Here is an 18,746-nt window from a genome sequence, read left to right as displayed (position 1 = left end):
TTCTAGATCTGGATAAGAACGGCAACCCTCTCGTAGAAAGAAACCCTCCAGAAAGGGATAGGTTCTATTCTCGCAACAGAAGAGATCCAATCAACCAAAGAACAAGTCAAGCCGCAGGGATGGATCAGCCTGACCCGGCACCCGATTCAGATCTGTATCTCGGGCTAGCATGAGCGCAATCCTCATCTATGCTTTTCTATGTGATGCGGGGGGCTACCCATTTAAGGAAAGCTGGGCTGTAAAAGGGCAATTCAGTTCTTCACAACCGCTTTTAGGAGCAAACGATCCTTGCCTTAGTATACAAAAAGAGAGGAATGAATCATCTCGTATTTTCTTGTGGGATAACCTTCATCAGCTTTTATCTCCAGCTACACAGCCTCTCACTCTTGTCATTACATTGCGGCAGCATTGCAGTTCTGGCACTTGTTCAGCTCTTAGTGCATTCTCAGATGCCTCCTCATCCTGAGCTAGCCGTCACATTTTCTCGAAATCATGGCGATAGGAAGGGCTAAGAGAGACCTCATCTGGTCAAGAAGCAAGGGCAACATTTCAAAATCGAGTACTAAAATATATAGTATAGCAGTATCTGATCCTTGCTTGGGAGGAATTCCTAAGAAAAGAGAGTTCTCTTAGCCAGTGAGTTCCCTCTGCCAGACAAGCCAGTTCCTTCAGAGATGGAGAAGTAGCTCGGGCAGTAGAAAGCAGAGATGGAGAAGTAGCTCGGTCAGTGGAAAGTATCCGATTGATAGTCTCCTACCCTTGGGAAGACTTCCATAAATAGAGATATATCCCTCCGATCCTTAAAGTAGAGGCACTCGTTTGAAGGAAGAGAAAGCCTTGGAACTACTCGTACCAAAGCCAGCCAGTACTTTTCTTGATCGCTTATCCTCGATCTTCCAGATAGAGTTCTGAGTGCTCATTTCTTATAGAATCGATTTCTAACCTTAGTTGATAGACAGAGAAAGCCCTATGCTGTGTGTGCGTATCTTCCTACGAACTAGAGCGAAGCGGAGTAGCTTCTTTTTCCGCTTAAATCAAAGGATGGAATGTTGGACTATCAACCAACTGAGACTGCGCGAACTAGATAGCCGAACAGCTAAAGCAAGCAGTTACCAGACAAAGGCGAATGAAAGGAAACACAAACCACAAGGTCAAGATGTTTTCTAGCGGCCGTCTAGCGCATCCGTTTTCTTGCTTGGATGAGTTCTGGAAGGGATAGAGGGATTAGGGATATTATCACTGAATTGAGATATGCATTCCATCCAGAAGTTTCATTTCCGCTTGAAGAAAGAGTGGGAACGTCGGATTAAGCTTCCAAAAGTGGGCTAATTGACCATATTTAATTTAGGAAGGAAGGCCTGTGCTCAAACTAGAGGTTTCTCCACTCCAATCAGGATAGCAAGATATGGATTATCCCGAGTGTATGTGACTTCCTGAATATCCATTCCATTGTTAGATGAATTAGCTGGGCTTTTGTTCGAGTCAAGCAGTGGGTTTGGATGAAGCGAATGTTGTTGCTGGCGGTGTGGTAGAGGTAGGATATTGTCCTTTATCCCCGGGAGATGATTGCGGATAGGTTCTTTCTTATTTATGCTCCTAAGTTAGCTATCGTCCTGTTCGCCCACATAAGCCTGAGACTCATCCACCTAGGAACCCGGAAATGCTTAGAGCAATAGCCAGCGAACTAATTTCACTTGCTGAGAGGATGAAAGGTGCCTCAACAATCCTCATGTCCAATATCTGCTGCCGAGAGAATCTCTGCGGCTCTATCTCGACCGTACAGAAGTAAGTTAGTTGCTTTTATTTTAGCAGAAAAGCGGCACGGCAGGTCGTGCCTGTCAGATTTGATTCGATCAGATAGGGAATCCCCACTTTTCCAAGACAACTACATTTCCATTTCCGTTACAGCGAGAAAAAAGATAGTGTGCCACCTTGAGTCAAGGTATATTCCTTCTTTTGCTTCTTTTTCAGAACGAAGGGCTCCATCCTTCTTTCTAATTCGGCCCCCGGGGCTATAATATGGCGAGGAGACAACACTTTTTCAGATATGAACGAACCTTTACTCGTACCTCTAACAGAAATGTGGAGGAGTTGATTTCCGATCTTTAACCGGAAGACGAGTCAATAAGTCAACAAAAGGGGTTACTCCCACCTTAGAGCACCACTACATTTACTTACTACGCGCCTATCCCTATCACATTCATTTCTTTTACTTTCCTGTCTATCATTACAGACCGGGGCTTTACTTTCCTACAAGGATTCCAGATACTCTACATGGTCTCCGCATTCATTCCTGTCTGCGAATCTCTATTCCAACCTCTACTCTGGGATTCTCTTCTTGTGTGCTACTCTAGACATATTGACAAGCCTGGCACTACTTCTACCTTAGAAACAGGATGATGGTACACTTCCCTACAGGTCAGTTCGGCGCTGGAATGGTTGTTTCCTTTAGGCGCATCGTATACTTGACCGACACATTCATCCTAGTAAGTTTAACGGATTGGAGGTAGTTCCCTTTCTTTGTGTGCGTATACCTTCCCGGGTAAGTAGTAAGCTTTAGGAAAGACAACCATTGGTTCATAGGGAGATTCGTGTCATAGGTGCGCCGGTTTCTGACGAGGTTTGTGATGTCTCCAGGCCAGGTCTAAGCATAGCATAGTGGGCTCCTAGCTTTTTTGGGTGTCTCTGTTCCAGAAAGGATATTGGATGGAGCAGGTTCCTTGCTTGATTGGAAATCTTGATATCTTGCCAGGTTCGGTAAGGTTGACGTTGGTGCTAGAGCAACAGCTCTATTATGGATTCTCGTACTCGTGATGTGTCTTTAGCAAGACCAGGGCGGCACTTCCATTGGTTTCAAGTCCATCCATTGCGGCTTCCTATCCTAGGTTTCCTTTTCTAATATTTCCATTCCAGTTTCTTATCCCGGGTACCTATCCACCAACACCATTCGAGTAGAGTTGGGTAGAGCGTGCATCTAAAAGAGTGGTTTCACCCTTGCCTTGATTGATATCTGACCTACTGCCATCTAGTAACCTTAAAGGTTGCGAATCCGGATATCATTCATTCCTTGGATCTTATCATTCTTTCCGAAGTAGAAGTGAGTCTATTGACCTTGCTTTCGAAGTTTATTTCCTTGGTTCTGACGCGTGGTTTTTGATTCTCCACTTCTAATGACATCATGATCGCATGACATTGTACTTATTAATGACATATAATCCGAGGGATAGGGAAAGTGCTTTCTACAGTGATGCTAATCTCTATTTCTTAGCTTGGCTTTATTTTATTGACAGAGGGGTTTCAGGGCGGGTTGTATGAATCAAAGAAAAGGATTGGTCTCAGGTCAGCTGCTCCCTGGAAAAAGCTGAAATGAATCTTGGAATCTTAATACTTCCTAGTCTCTTGTTTCGAGGAAAGACAGTTGAATAGCCCGGGTTTCTGGGAAGGCTTCTTTCTTTCTTCCGTGGATTTCATCGTTCTAGTTATCTCATTTCTGTGTTCGTCTACATTTCTTGTGTTGGTTGTTAGGAAAGCTGGTAGACTAGCTTCTTTTTATTGGAAAGGATGGAAACATCATAGTCTCAATTGAAAGGATTCTTCTCGTGATGTGTCTTTACCGTCGATTACACCTATCCTTAGAAGCATACGAATTAGGATTTCGCCGGGATAAGTGACATGATCGAACCTTACGGAAAGGAAACAGCAACCTAAGAAACAAGTCAAGTCCAGGATAGATCTAAGCTTCCCTTGCTTGTTCCGTTTAATGTTATTGGTTCTTCTGGATATCTCTCTAAGTCACCTTGTGTTTTGGGCTTGGCTTTCATCTAACCATCCTTATATCCAGGCCAGTGCTTTCAATCAAACAGGAACAGGACAGGATGAGAAACAGATTGGGTGAAGCCCTGTGCTGTGTGCTCGTAGACTTGGTTCTCTTATGTTGCGAGAATCGATTGACTTCTAGCATCCCTCGATGGATGGAGCTATGGCCAGTGCTAAAGAAGAGGATGAGGGAAAAGTTCTTCTTATCCGGATCTAGATGAGCGACCCGTAACAGGTATAAGCTTGACAGGTGCAATGCGAGGCAGCGCCTAGTTCTGGATATCTTGCCGCTTGCAGGACAGGATAGGTATAGGGGATCCGGTAAAGACACAGACACAGACAACTATTCTATTCTCTCTGGTGCCGGTGAGAATCTAGCCTAAGTAGTCACCATTGGCGGTTCATAGCTTTCCGGGTCAGCGTTCTCTTATCTTGTATCTTGATTGTCGGGTCATCTCTTTTCTTTCTTGCCAGGCAGGGCAAGTAGTCACCATTGGCGGTTCATACGTTTCTGGGATCCCTTTGAGTGTGCATGCAAGGATAGGAGCCATCCATTGTTTTACAGGTTCGCATATAACCTACTGGTTCTTAGCTCTACTTATGAATTCCTAGCTTGATCTTTCCTTCTCTCAATTGGGCCAGGGTACCTGGTATTGGTTTCCTTATCGAGATGGGTTCGTATAACCTTTGTAGTTGCATAGCTTTCTTAGTGGCCGACCATCCTTTCCAGACCTTCTCTAGAGTAGAGCTCCTCCATCCATAGCTTGATCTTTCCTTGACTGTCCTCCTTCCGAAAGTACCACTTTTGCAGATCAACTTGATCGAAAAATAAAGCTAAAAAAAGAATCAGTAGTCGGGAAACGAGAAAAACACGACTTTTGCAGCTATATGAGATACACTTTTTTCATTGGAAATCGAGTTTCCTTAGGGAAAATCAGAGTCACGACTTTTGCAGCTAAGTGAGATGGAAGTTTTGATTCTCCGCTAAAGCCCATGCTTGGTGCCATCGGGAAACCGGAATCAAGATTTTCCATAGTTCGATCGATGGCTATTGGTCGTAGGAGTCAAGCGTATTCTCATTCTTGGTATTGGAAGCAGTTGTCCGGTTCTTGGAGCTACAACTATTGGTCGTGTCCTGTGGAAAGAATCCATCTAGTCAGCTTACGAAACCTATCATTCCTACGAGAAAGTGACGAACACGGCAACAGGAACAACTTGCTTCCCTCAATGCGAGTACGACTACTCCTTTCCTCTGTTCACTTCCTCTTCATATGAGATCTTCTTTCCTCTGTTCATTCACTCCTCAGTGAGTAACGTATAATGTTACGAACAAAGGAAGTGAGTTGAATCACTCATGCCTCCCTGATCCGCTATTCTTTTCCAGTTGGTGGATTTGCTGCTCGCCGTGGGGAGATCCACTTTTATCATCTCATAAGAAAGCCAGTGGTGGAGTTAGCTGGTTTGACCAGAAGTGGTGGAACGGATTCTGTCAAGGAAACTAGAACCAGGAATGGTTACCTGGCAAGAGATACTAGTAAGTATATATTATATCTAATATCAAGGTACTGTCCGGAACTACGAGCGGATCTATAAGGGATGGCCTGGAAGCAGAATCAAGGGATCTTCTTGGTATGGTTGTAGGTCGGCGAGATGTCTAGTTTGTCTGTATGAGCCTAATAAACAAGCCTATGGGTACACAGTCAACCCGAGCTAAAGCTATTTATGAAGAGTGGCGGTCACAAGCATTGAGCACCGATATCTAAAAACAAAGCGTGGATAAACCGAACCTGGAGAATCAAGCGTCGGACAGCCAAGCCACTATTTCGCTTTGATCGAACAGAAATAGGATAGAGCTTTAGTACTCGATCGGTATGGGGAGAGGGAGTTTACTTGAGGGTACTGACTTGCCTATACTAAATAAAGGAAGAGTCCGCAAAGCTGAGCTTTCGGTTCGCTCCCCAGGCCTTCAACCCTGTTTGCCTCCTTTCTCTTGCTTGATGGAATAGTTCAATGCCCGAGCTCCAGCTTTGCTTGCGTTCTTCACCGGCGCTCGCCGGATGTATCACTCATCCCGAAAATAAGGCAAGGAGTCTGTTGTTTGTTTGTTATAATCATTATGGGAATGAATCGCATATGTTGGTTTAGAATTGCTCGGGAATTCATTGATAGTGACTTTTTCAGTTCTAGGGGGGCTGGTCTACTCCTCTTTTTTCTCGATCGAGCCGCTTTCCCTCATTCTACTCGTCCAGCCCTCTTCACGAACTTGTACAATCAATGCCACAAAGATAGCAAACTCGATTATCGAATATATAAGGAAAGGGGCGACGATTTGGCACCAGATATCCGGAGGTGTGGAAAGAGCTGCTGTGATAAGCGGAAAAACCATCAAAAAACGACGATTGCTCGTGAAGGTTTCCACAGAAAGACCCCTTGGTTCTGGCAAACAGATCACAATTACAGGTACCTGGGAGCATACCGATGGAATGAACAAAATACGAACAGTTAACATAATATAGTCATAGATCTTAGGTTGTAACTTGATCATGAGCGAATTTGTTGATGTTGCACCCACGAAGTATGGAAAGTGCCAAACATTGGGAACTACCCGGGGAGGAGTTAGGAACAGGAACAAGGAGAAGCGAGAACCACTTAAATGGAGGAATCTATTGTATTTCTGCCTTTGTTCCCCATAGCAACTGGGGATCGAAAAGCACCAAATTTGATGACTTATTAAGGGAAAGACGAAGTAAGAGCATGCTATTGAAGACGTTGCAACATATGTCGGGGGGCCTCCGTTGATTGTGTACGAACAAAATACGAGTCCAAAGGTAGGGTAAGAAAGGGTTTAGCTAATGGAGAAATTGACTCTTCCGGGAACCAGTAACGGGTAAACCATGTCAAACCAAGACCGATCAATATCCGAACGGAACGGATTCGAACTTCTCCTAGAAAAGTTTCCGGTGCGAAATTCCATTCAATGAGTAATTCAAAGGATAAATGCATTTTCGGCATGCGGTCGGTAGGGTTCCCCCTTCCTCGCTTCCGTCTGCTATCCGTTGTGTCATGGCACAGTGGGACATCTGTCAGCCTTGCATTTCTCAACTGGGCTATCTTCCCTTTTCCGAACATAGATATAAAAAATGATGATGAATTCCAAGGAAAAATGAGTGAGTTGATTCCTCAATTTATCAATCCTCTTTCTATATGATAATATGTCAAAACAAGTTCGATAGCCCATTCATAACACAAGCAATCCTCTTCCCTTCCACTCGTACCGAAGGCTATGTCCCAATAAGCATTTCCTCTATTTCCTTGTTTCCCACCTCTGACCTTCCGCTATGACCAGTCCACTAAGTCAGGTATCTCTGAAAAGTAAGACCGTCCTCTTCCCTTCGTCAATAGAAGAACTCCAACCATGCTTTCTTGAATCATAAACTATATCATAGATAGAATGGGAACGATCCTTTCACTCAGGTAGAACTTTCAGCACCGGGGCCATTTCTTTCATTGGTTGCTTCACATCACGTCTTTGCCAACGCCTACTCTAGCTAATCTCCGAGATATGATTCGAACAAGCAACTTCCATCGATCTGCTTTCAAACTTCCTTGTCTGACCAAGGGGCAGGAAGGCTTATTGACAATATAAAACTATCCCCGTATATCCCAACTTTTCGACTTCCAATTCCAGCTTTCGATACACAGAAGGAAAGCCATCCCAACCTAGAGATGAAGCCAACAAACCACTATCTATATAGTATGCCGACCAACCTCGCTAACCCGTGGGCATTTCACCTATCTTTCTTTACTTTCTTTAATATTTCCATTTCTCTCCGATTTTCCGGTTCAAATACAAAATTGAAGTTTGTACGTAATATCGAGTATTCCAAAGATAAGAGTGTACATGTACCAAGGACTACCAGTAAGGAGCTACCTTGGGGAATGCCGAATTCCCTATTGGAATAGATCTTGCCCTCGAATCGAAGATGGGGGCCGTAAAAAAAGCAGCTATTTGATTGATGAGCATTTCATTCTTGTCGCCTACTTAGCTTCTCAGAAACTCAAGGATGAGATATTTTTTCAAAACAGCTTTTGCTTTTGATATCTGCTTTTATGACTCTATTGACCGTAGGCCAACGTTTGACTTCCTGGAAAAGAGTGATAGCGCCCCGTCTCGGCCGAAATCCATGCGAATGCATGGAAAATAGAGGATCAAATAACAGGTTAAATAAGTGGGCTAGTCCTAGCCCTCCATTACGATCCTATCTCTCTCTGCAGGTTGAGTTATAGGTCGAAACATTCCCGGTTTGTTCGCTTTTGGTATGAACGACCGAAACATTACCGAGAAGCGAAAGGTTGATGTCAACAACTCACACTGAATTTCCTCCAGTTCCTCCCTTTGTGGCAGAGCGAGCGCCTTGACTAAGATAGATTTACTCTTTCATTCTTGCAGCATATTCTGGTTCCAATCGCGTTTGAGGAAAACCCCCTTTGGCATCAATGAAACTCTGTGATATAGGAGTTCAAAAACCTCATTTCGTTTGAGAGATAGTGGAATTTATTCTTTCAACACGTACATCGACGAGGGTGTCGATGACTTGAGTGAGGAATGGTCATGTGCTAGAGGTCGTACCGTTGGAGTAAGACCTCAACAAGGGGGTGTGCAGTTTAAATGTAAATGACGAGCATGGAGAGGCCAAGGTCATTTGTAATTAGGTGTGGCTAATGCAAGAAGACTGGCGAGCTGTCCATGGTGAGACTCGTTGTGATGCTACTGCAGGAGGCATCCTGGTTGAGGGCGCAGAACTTCTGTGCGGGTACAACTGGCACTTAAAAGACCTTCCGTGTAGATGAGTTCTCTTGAGTGAGACTAATCGAGTTACGAAGAAACCTTTGCGATTGTGCTGTACAGTTGGGTTCTCTATGGAGGAACTTCGTTGTGGGGACCAAGGCAAATAAGGATACCCGGTCAGTCACGCGAATACCGAACAAATAACGAATGCGCACAAACCACTTTTACTGATTCAATTCTGTATATAGCGCTTCCTTATATTATATTATCTATACTCCCCTCCCTTTCTGATTATTCTATTTAATGCAAGAGTAAGGATAGACGTCTTATTCTTCAGTGTTGAGATAGAATGACTGTAGACCCTCTTCTCTCTTTTAGTTAGCCTTACTTATTTATTCCAATTCCTCAGCTGGAAACAGAACTACCAAAGGGAAGAAGACAGAAGGCAACAAAGGCGCGTATCAGCTTCAAGCATATAGAGAACTTGACTTACTCACCTACTTTAATGCCTGCTTTTTACTACTTGAAATTGAAAGCTGGCTTGGCTCTCAGACCAATTAACTTGACACCTACTTAGCGCCCTCACTGCTACTTCTCTCATTAAGCTGCTCTCTCCTTTTATCAACTTATGAAAAAACAGCCTATTGATCTTCCGTCGCTCGCTATGGATGGTTGCAGTTGCCAAAAGGCTACCTTTTCGCACAACACTTAAATGAGTCACTGACTGGTTTTGACGTACGTAATACTTAACCTTACAATCGGCATTGCCCTTCTTCTTGCAACAGAGGATTCGTTCTCTACGCCGAAAGGACTAAGAGCTCTTATTCCGCAGCCTTTAGCACATAATGGAATTGCTCCTTCTATGCCTCCTCATCTGTCTCGCCTGCAAATCCTGCTAACAGCCTAGTCTATTAGGAAACAGCTGATTCAATTGCTAAAACTGCTGTTCGAGAAGGGACTAACGGCACTGATTTCTAGTGCTATAACAGAAACTGCCCTTAACGCGCAAATGAAAGCCCTCACAACACTCTTTACCTGCAACTGCTCCCGCTTATGGTAGTAGATAAACAGGTGGTGGACATGTATCTGCAGCCTCTGCTGCTGGTAGATTGACTGTTTTATATGGACTGAGGCTGCAACTGAGGGTAGTGCCTGAGAATGCTACTCTATTCCTGGAATTAGCCATCCCCTTCTTTGACTATTCGACCTGCTCCTCGAAGCAAGGAAGGGAATTCAGATGGCATTGAATGCCCTTTCCGCAAGAAGGATAGGAGTTGGCTTACCGCATCTACCTTCTGGATAAGGGCTGGGGTGTTAACTTAAGTACTAAAGCAGCTGGACCGGCTGCCTTTGTTGATTCCCCACGAAGGAATCGGAATATCGCTACTTCCCCTTACTGTCCTAAGCAGGGGAGATGGATTAAAAACCTTGTGTGAAGGAAAGGCTGTAAATGCGTTGACCATTAATCCGGTTGAAGGACAAATGGAATGGAGAGTAAAGGAAAATAAGGTCATTCTTCTGTCTAGCTTCTGGTCGGTGCCCCTTCTCCAACTCCGCCAGCCAAGACTCTGTTACTCGAGCAAGAAAGTTTTCCGTGCGTCCTGTGTTCTCCCGGTTCTTACGTCTCTCAAGCCGGTTCACTTGCCTGGTCATTACTGGACTACCATACAAGATTCTATACTGAGCTGACCTATCAACCAGACGGACTTGAACAACTGACCTGTCCGCTATTGTTATTGCCGGGCTCAGGCGCCAGGGAAGGGATGATCAGAGAAGTCAAGTCTTGCCTTGGGTCAGAGTTCCAGTTCTCTCAGAAGAATCTCCGCTTTCCAATCCAGGTTTACGGCTTCCATAGCGTATGTCATTGGCCATTCTTGCTTCATAGACTGCGGCACCATTGATTTATGGCCCAGATCACGAAAAAGAGAAGGCCTCAAAAACGGGATGGAGCCAATGAGTAGAGTAACTAGCGGTTAGATTCGTCTTTATGCTCGTTATACGTGAACTAATCTCATTTGTTACGAATCAAACTGATTGACTCCGGTAGAATGATCCAGCGAACTCTTCCACACTGGCATCAATACTACTACTCCTCGGTGGCAGGCAGCATGCATATTGCAATTCATTCACATCTGCCATCCATCTGTCTCTCTCCTTAGCTCTACGCCGCCCTGTCCCTTAAGGAAAGGAAACTAGACTAGAAATCAGAAGAACCAAAAGAGTGCCGCAGTATTCTCATAAGATCAGATCAACGCTCATATCTCTTTCTCGAGGTTCTATCTCATTCCTTGCTGCTAGTGCTAGATAGATTCTTTTATTTGAGGATCGCATTCCTTTCCTCTTGCTCGGTCTAGTTGTAGGGTCTAGATTTGCATTCATTCACTAAAGTTTGCCTTTTCTACTCACTTCTATGTGTTCATCTATTGACCTGGCCCGAGGCAATATTGAGTAGGGCTTTCATAGGTGAACTTTCCGAACTAGCTTTCCAAGTTGTTTCGTTATCTTGTGATGTGTCGGATCTCTCTTGAATAGCTCGGTTTCTTGCCTTCCGGTTTCGGTTCTAAGTTGCTGCCCATTCATTTCCTACGAATAAGGAGATATGTAAAGCCAGTCATTCTATGAAAGAGAACTTGAACTTCCATGAGGCAAGTAGTTTATCGAAGGTATGGAGAAGGGCTTCACTCGCGCCTTGGGGACTGAACTAGAGTACAGAACTAGCACTAGCTTCACTAGAGTAGAGAACTCGCTTCCTCCTTCCTTCTTTTCCATTCCTAACCTGACTATTCCAGCTTACTAGTTACCAGCGTGTATAATTTCCAGCCCTACGAACACTGAAAGAGAAGGCATAGAATCGATTCTTTGTTGGATCCACTCGGAGGTTCCTTCTGACCTTGTGTGAACACACAAAAGCTAGCGGCGCACTTTCTTGTCAACCTACCGAACCTCTCCTCTGCTCTGAACCGCACCACCAAAAGTACGGATATCCGGATCTGGTTCCATACTGGACTGGCTATATGAACTCCTCTTAGACAAACAAGGAACTAAACTATGATACGTAAGAACCTTAGCCACCTTACCAACACGCAAGTAATATAACTATAGGTTTATTATCTTTGAAACCGGGGAGCCCATCATCATATTCAAAGAAGGATGCTTCCCACCTGGCACTACGGAACTATTGTATTGAGGAACGGGCCAATGTCATAAAATGCAATTCCTGCCTAGAAATGGACTAGACTACGTACGAACTTGGAACCCAGTGGCAGGACAGCTAGAAAAGTCCAATGGTTCAAATCCCTGTTCTCGGGGCAAGGCATCTATTCTTGAGCTCTTATGTGAGAAGGGTTTTTCTTGTTGATACCCACAAGACGACTCCACTTGTTATGAAAGTCCTCTTTTCAAAGCGAGATCACTATAAGGATAAGGATAAGGCCGGCGGGCCCTCCCAAGGGTGGGTGGGACCGACGCAAGCGATAACACTCCGCCCTTGGATTCGTTTCGCAAAGGGAGACATCTTGGCTAAACACTGACACAATCTACAAATACCACTTCCAATACAATTTGTAGAAACTCCGACTCCCGTTCAGAAAGAAATGGGACTTCCCCGAGAGGGGATTCACTACTTGATGATGGCCGAGCCAACTCATTAATGAGAGAACTCGGACAATTAAAGAAATCAGACAAAGAATATAGTTATTAGTTCTGAAAGTCCAATTTTCTCCTTTCTACTTTTCTAAAACCTAAACAAAGAGGCGTTAGCCCTGTGCTCCTATTGTTGAAGCAGCAATTCCTAATCTACAGAAAGCCCGTGCCCCAATCCAGAACAGGAACAGACAAGACAGCGCTAGCGAGGAATAGCTTTTCAGGCACTATCCAACAGATCAGATCGATTGGCTTTCAGGAAGGATATGTCTCCAGCTCTACGACACTCTTCACTCGTTGTGGAGCGGGCAGTCTACCTCCTATATCGCTCATTTTCTGGTTGGTAGTGACTCGAGGTGCTGGATGCGTGTTCAATGCAGCTCTATTGTCCCCTTGTCGGTAGTGGCCATTGATTGAGCTTCTGCAGTTGGTGGGCGTGGAAATTCTTCTTTTTCAGTGGAAGTTTCATAGCTAGCGAGACTAGAAGCAAAGAGCACAGTGCTAGAGCCAACAGGCATTAAGGAAAAGAGTGCTATAAGAGCGAAAGTCAAGCACAGTACGAAGGAATGCATTTTCTTTTTAGAAGGGCAGAGAGTGGGGGAGGAATGATTCTCTGAAAAAGGGTAGGGTCCAGTTAGCTCGGAAGGTTTGACCCGGTATATTTCCCGGAAATATTTAGAGAGAAGACTCCATTCAAAAAATGCATCCTTGGTCCTACTCGGGTCGGTCTTATTCAATTAAACCGAGAAGGGCAGGCAGGTGACGCAAGTGTAAGGTGTGACCCTCGATCTGTCTGTGAACCGGAAAGGAGGTATGGTACTCGAAATCAACTTGTTACTCTGCCTTCCTATCAACAGGAAATGGCTTGCATGGATCCAAAAATAAAAAGAAAACCAACAACGTTGCAATGGGGAAGGGCGTAGCTGGTGTAAAACTAAAGCTATATCTTTTCTTCTTTGCTTGTAACAAACAGAGCTATCTAAAGCTTGAAAGTAAGCAACAGAGCTATCTATTCCAACGTATTGGTCCAACTCCACGGTTCCTCTCATCTTTCTTGTCGGAGAAAGCCTGTCTTCTTAGACATCCATTAATCAAATTTGATCAGTAACAAAAATCGTATGTAATGAAAGAAGAGTCAGCCCTTGGGGTGGGGCACGAGGGGGTCCCCTGTATGCAGGTCGCTACTTAACTTGACAAGCAGTGTTGCTGTGTAAGAGATTGTGTGGGCGCGGTTCGCGATCTCTTCTTTCCTTTCCCAACCAAATAAAGAAATGCAAAAAACGACTAATTCTAGACCAGAAGATCTTCTCATGTTGGATATCAGAAATAAAATGGGTGATCTTTCGGGAGGGAGTGCTAGTAGCACCAGTTCATCGTATTTTTTGTCTTGCAATTCTAGTCTACACTCTCATAGTCCTTCTTCTTCAGAAGGATTCATTTCTTTTGGGACTCCCTCGTCCTCTTCCTCTGTCAATCAACCATCGCCATTAGCATCCTCTTCCTCTGTCAATCAACCCTCGCCATTAGCATCCTTTTCTGTGAACCAGCCATCCCCTTCTTCCGTGAAAGGAGTATTCTTAACGGACAGTGGTACTCCCTCTTCCTCTTCGTCCGTAAATCGGCCATCCCCAAACCCGACCGATGAAAGGGTCGTAGAATATCAAGGGGCTATACGCGAGGAAATGGCCAAATTAATGCCCGGCAGGGATCACCAAGAGATTCTAGTTGCAGCCGAATGAATACATGGGGGGAGTGCTAATATAGGATTTCTTCGATCACAGCTCCGGGATTTAGTAGCAAATGGCACTAAAAGTGAAGCCTTCAAGTACGGAATAGCTGAGCTAGCGAATGAGAATTTAGCGGCAAATTTCGCTGCGATGCATTTAGCGGAGAGTCCTTTGGATCAATTTGGCATTCACCCTCTCGCTCTCGCTCTCGGTCTCGGTTTGTTCCTATTTCTAGTTTTTATTTTTCTTGCGCTGTGGGAAGTATGGAAAAACAGGACGAGAGCAGCATAATCGTTAGTTAGGGGTAAGAGGGGAATCTTATGTCCATATTATCTAAAAAAATATATGAGTGTTAAGCTTGTGCGCGTTGTTATTTGTTGTTTATGTGAGGCTGCATGCGCTTGTTATTTGTTGTTTATGTGACGCTGCATGCGAATGATTAACTCGTGTCTTTATGTCCATGTGAGAAGGCTAATAAATTATCTCTTTTCTTTCATCAGGGTCCAGGAAAAAGGAAGTAAGACCCTCGAGACGAGAACTACATATGGTCTGATACTGACTTCCTTGAAAAGAGGAAGACAAGTTATGTAGGCAGTAGCCATTCCAGAAATGCAGCGGTACCACAAGTGCTCATTCATTGGTCCAACCTAGAAGCTACTTGGGAAGACTATGAATTGATTGCAAGTAAGTATCATGGACAAGGAGGATTTTTAGGAGAAAGGAGATCCTCTCTCAACCCAATAGATGCAATGTAGGAAGACTAGTATCTTTAGTCCATGGGTGTAACACCATAAGATGGGATTGATGGTAATCTATCATAAATCGTTTCCCTTTTTGTCTAGATGACGTCCCCACGGTGTCTATAATTTATGTCAACCAATAAGAAATACCCGAAAGAAGATGCGTAGGCCTTCAATCATGGTGCAATGAATATCGTAGATAGAGTGATGGAAGAAGTTCGATCTCATATAGCTAGCTGGAGTCTTTCTTTTCAAATCAAAGTGAAACGATTTTCCTTTTACGTTGAGATATTTGAATTGGATTTTCTTTCACCACTACTATCGTAACGCACAGAAAACACTGACGTTTCTGCTCGCTTTCAACCACTGCCACTTTACCTGAGCACTGTGACGCAGTCGGTCAAGTATTGAGGCTAGTATATCAAGGACTTATGAGAACTGAAAAGAAAAAAACTAGGCAAAGGAATTCTCAAAGTTCATTGAGTTAAGGGAGGACCATTCGTGGGGGGTTCGTGGAAGAGTTGGGTTCGATTCCCTTTATACGCGATGTGGCGTAAAAGACTGATTCAACGAAATATGCCTGCATTAAGATTTAAAACGTGCCGTCTACTTCCAGGAAATGTTCGGAACAGAGAACTTTCTCTAATCCAACGCCGCATTCTCCGAAGATTGAGGAACAAGAGGAGATCCATTAAAAGAAATCTTTCTCAGAGAGAAAATCTAAACAGTAACATCAAATCACAAACTACACGAAAGTTGTCCCTTTATTATGGGTATTTACCCATAAGGGAGATGCACAGAGGAAGAGAACGAACTTCATATATCCCTTTTTTACTCAATCAAGAAACAAGATCAGACGTGATTCCGGTTCGTCTCCGTTTTAGTGACACTCTTCCTCAAGCAAGGCAGCCGATAAGTCATCGAAGGGTTTGTTTGAATAATGGACTGGTAACCATTACTCATTTTAAAGTTTCCCATGGTGATCTAATATCTTTAAAGAAAATGACGCGAGAACCCGCGGTGAAGAAATAAGGAGATCTTTCTATATCGACATATCAGTTGGAAAAATCATAGGCAAATTCCTACCGGTCAGAATCTGGAGAAGAACAAAAACAGAATGGTTCCGCTTACTCACAACTCAGAGGGGATGCCGCTTACTACTAAAATCCGGGTTTTTGCAAGAGTTGCGTTCTTATATGCAAGAAGAAGACTTAGAAAGAACAAAGAAGTTTGGATCCGCAAAAGTATGCTTAGGCAGTTCCTTCGCTGAGCACAACAGAATGAAGAGGAATTTGTTTCATTTCAAATACTTCTTCTTATGGAAAAGAAGGAAGGAGGAAGAGGAAGGGGTAGAGGAGATCCTCAAAGTTATCGAGGAAAACGAAAACCGAAAAAGAGCAATAAGCCCTTTTGTTTACACAAACAAATTATATAGAAATTCGACCTATTGCTCCGGATCCCCGTTTACTATTACTAGGAAGATAAGAATCAAAAGGATCGAACTACCTACTCATTATTCGGAGGTGAATCATAGAACACTAAAAGCTGTGGTATCTTATGGACCTAACATAGGTCACATCCCTCACGACATAAGATTGAAAGATCCAAACCTTCCTCTTCGGAGCGGAAACGGACGTGGCCAAAACATATAAAAAAGATCGGCCTAGTCGCTCATAGGGACATATCTATCCAGATAGAGGAGAGGATAGTCTAGATCAATTTTTAGAAAAATCTCTCTATATATAGAATAGAATAGATAGGTATCTCTGTGGATAGAGATAAAGATAGGGATCCCTCGAAATATATGGAAAAAGTGCACTTTTTGACTACTACTACTATTTCTTATTCTTAGACGAAACATCGTTTTTTCGATTTTGACTGAATTGGTCGGAGCGTAGACGAGCGAGCAGAGCCCAGGAAAGAGGTCAGATCGTCATAGAGCAGTCGACTATAAGTATAAGACTGCTGGCCTGAGAGAAGGCAGTCTCTCTCGGGAAACATGGCCCAGGGTTTTATAGTATAGTATAGTAGCCAGACTATAGGAAAATCAAGTCTCATGTTGCTCCTCAGAAAACGCGTATAGTATATAGTATATAGTATATAGTATATAGTATATAGTAGTAGTAGTATCATTGGCCAAAGTAAAGTCGATGGGACAAACGCTGTTCGTTAGAACTAGCATTTTGTTTTGTCATGAAATCAAGTCTATTTGTTCGAATGTTCTTTTTTTCGTTTCGTTGGAAAAACCAACCCCTATCCTATCTCAAAGTCTCCCTTTCTCTTTTGGGAGCAGATAGGCGCTGAAAAAGATAAATAATTCCTATGCCGACACGCGATGTACGAGATTTCGATCAGTTCTCATTCGAATCTTATGAAAGGGAGCGCCTTATCTTTAGATTTGATGAGGCGTCTCTCAATTCAACCGAGACTTCTGTTAATACAATCGCAAGTTCTGTCAGTATTAGAACGATGACTGATGGATCTAATACAAGTAATGCTAATGGTGTTCCGATTCCGGGGGCGGGGGGTTCAACTGGGATTTATGAGGACCACCCAGGTCTGAACCCGACCGATGAAATGGTGGTGGAATATCAAGCCGGTATAAGGGAGCAAATGAGTGAATTAATGAGGATGGACGGGGAGCACCCCGAAGTTGTGGCTGCCGCCGAACGTGTGCATGGAGAAAGCGATAATATCGCATTTTTGCAAGGGCAGCTCGAGGATTTAAGGGCGCATGGAAGAGAAAGTGAAGCTTTCAAGTACGGAGTGTCGAATGACGCGGATCTTCCTGGAGGAGGAAACCCAGCGGGAAGCTCAGGAGGAGTTGACCTAGCGAATGGAAATGAGGCGGGGAGTTCCGCAGGAGTTGACCTGATGAATGTGGATGATGCTGCAGGTTTTGCAGCAGAGAGCCCCCTGGATCAATTTGGAATTCACCCAATTCTGGATCTGAATATTAATATTGGTGAGTACTATGTCTCATTCACAAATCTATCCTTGTCTATGCTACTCACTCTCGGTTTGGTCTTACTTCTGACTTTAGTATTTATGGAATTGTCCGGCCAGAAACGGGGAAGAGCCCATGCTGTCGTAGAGGCCTCGTCGAGTGCTTCCGCTATGCCTAATTCTGAGGATGACGATAAGCGGAAAAAAGTGTCCCGCCAAGACGCCAATGGCAAAGAGTCAGAGCCGCCCATAAATGGGGCGCAACCTGAAGTACCATCCATTTCGTTCTTAAAGAAAAGAATTAAAACAGTTCTAAGGTCCTGTCGAGATAGGAACCCTAGGGAGAGCACATTACGCTCTACTTACGAGGATCTTCACCTTGAAACGGCGAGCGCCGAGAAGCGGGTAAAAATCGCCCAGGCCCTAGAAAATCTGTACAGGCGAAGCCAATATTTCCGGAGTAACAAAAGGCAGCAGCCCCATACCGACTTGATTATTCAAATCTGCGATTGGGAGCGGGATCACCTACGAAAAAGAAATTCACTGGTGTAGGCATAGGAAACCGAGGCCCCCCAAACCCATCTACTATACGGTTGAGGTGAGGGGGGAAAGAAGAGTGGGCATGTGGGCTTCTTTCACTGTGTCTTTTGTGAAGCAAAGGCATCGCGGCGTATCAACACCAGACTAGTTGCTGATTCAATAGCTGACTTCCTTTCAAATATGATATGATAACACATCAGCTCGGCACCCTTGTTTCCCAAACTAACTACTCATCTAGCTAGATCCGGATCAGAAATGGTAGGAACTAGATCAAGAAATACGAGACTTTTCCTTCACTGGAAACTCCCGAGCCCGAGTCATCACCCTAGCCCGACTCATCCATTGAAGCGAGCCAGGTGGCAAATCCATTAATATAACTTCTGGAATCCCAGCAATAGAGCTGGCAAGGTTGAAGTGAAGCTGGAATGGATCCGATCTTCAGTGTGGAAAGAGCTTCAATCCTCTATAGCAAGGAAAAGCCGATCCACTCTTGTCTTGCCTTAAATAGCTGGAAGCGAAAGCAGTTCTCGAGGAAGGAGTGCCGTA

General features: G+C 44.1%; 1 protein-coding gene across 1 annotated transcript; it reads left to right on the top strand.

Moving 5' to 3' along the window:
- The first annotated feature begins 17,036 nt into the window (after positions 1–17,036).
- Positions 17,037–18,212, top strand: LOC109944209 (uncharacterized). The gene has a single exon (XM_020548902.1). The coding sequence runs from the start codon at positions 17,037–17,039 to the stop codon at positions 18,210–18,212; it is 1,176 nt and encodes a 391-aa protein (XP_020404491.1).
- The last annotated feature ends 534 nt before the right edge of the window (positions 18,213–18,746 follow it).

Source organism: Zea mays, chromosome 2 (assembly GCF_902167145.1).
Source record: "Zea mays cultivar B73 chromosome 2, Zm-B73-REFERENCE-NAM-5.0, whole genome shotgun sequence".
Lineage (NCBI taxonomy): Eukaryota > Viridiplantae > Streptophyta > Magnoliopsida > Poales > Poaceae > Zea > Zea mays.
The sequence above is the reverse complement of the archived record's forward strand: the minus strand, read 5'-3'. Positions and strand labels throughout refer to the sequence as shown.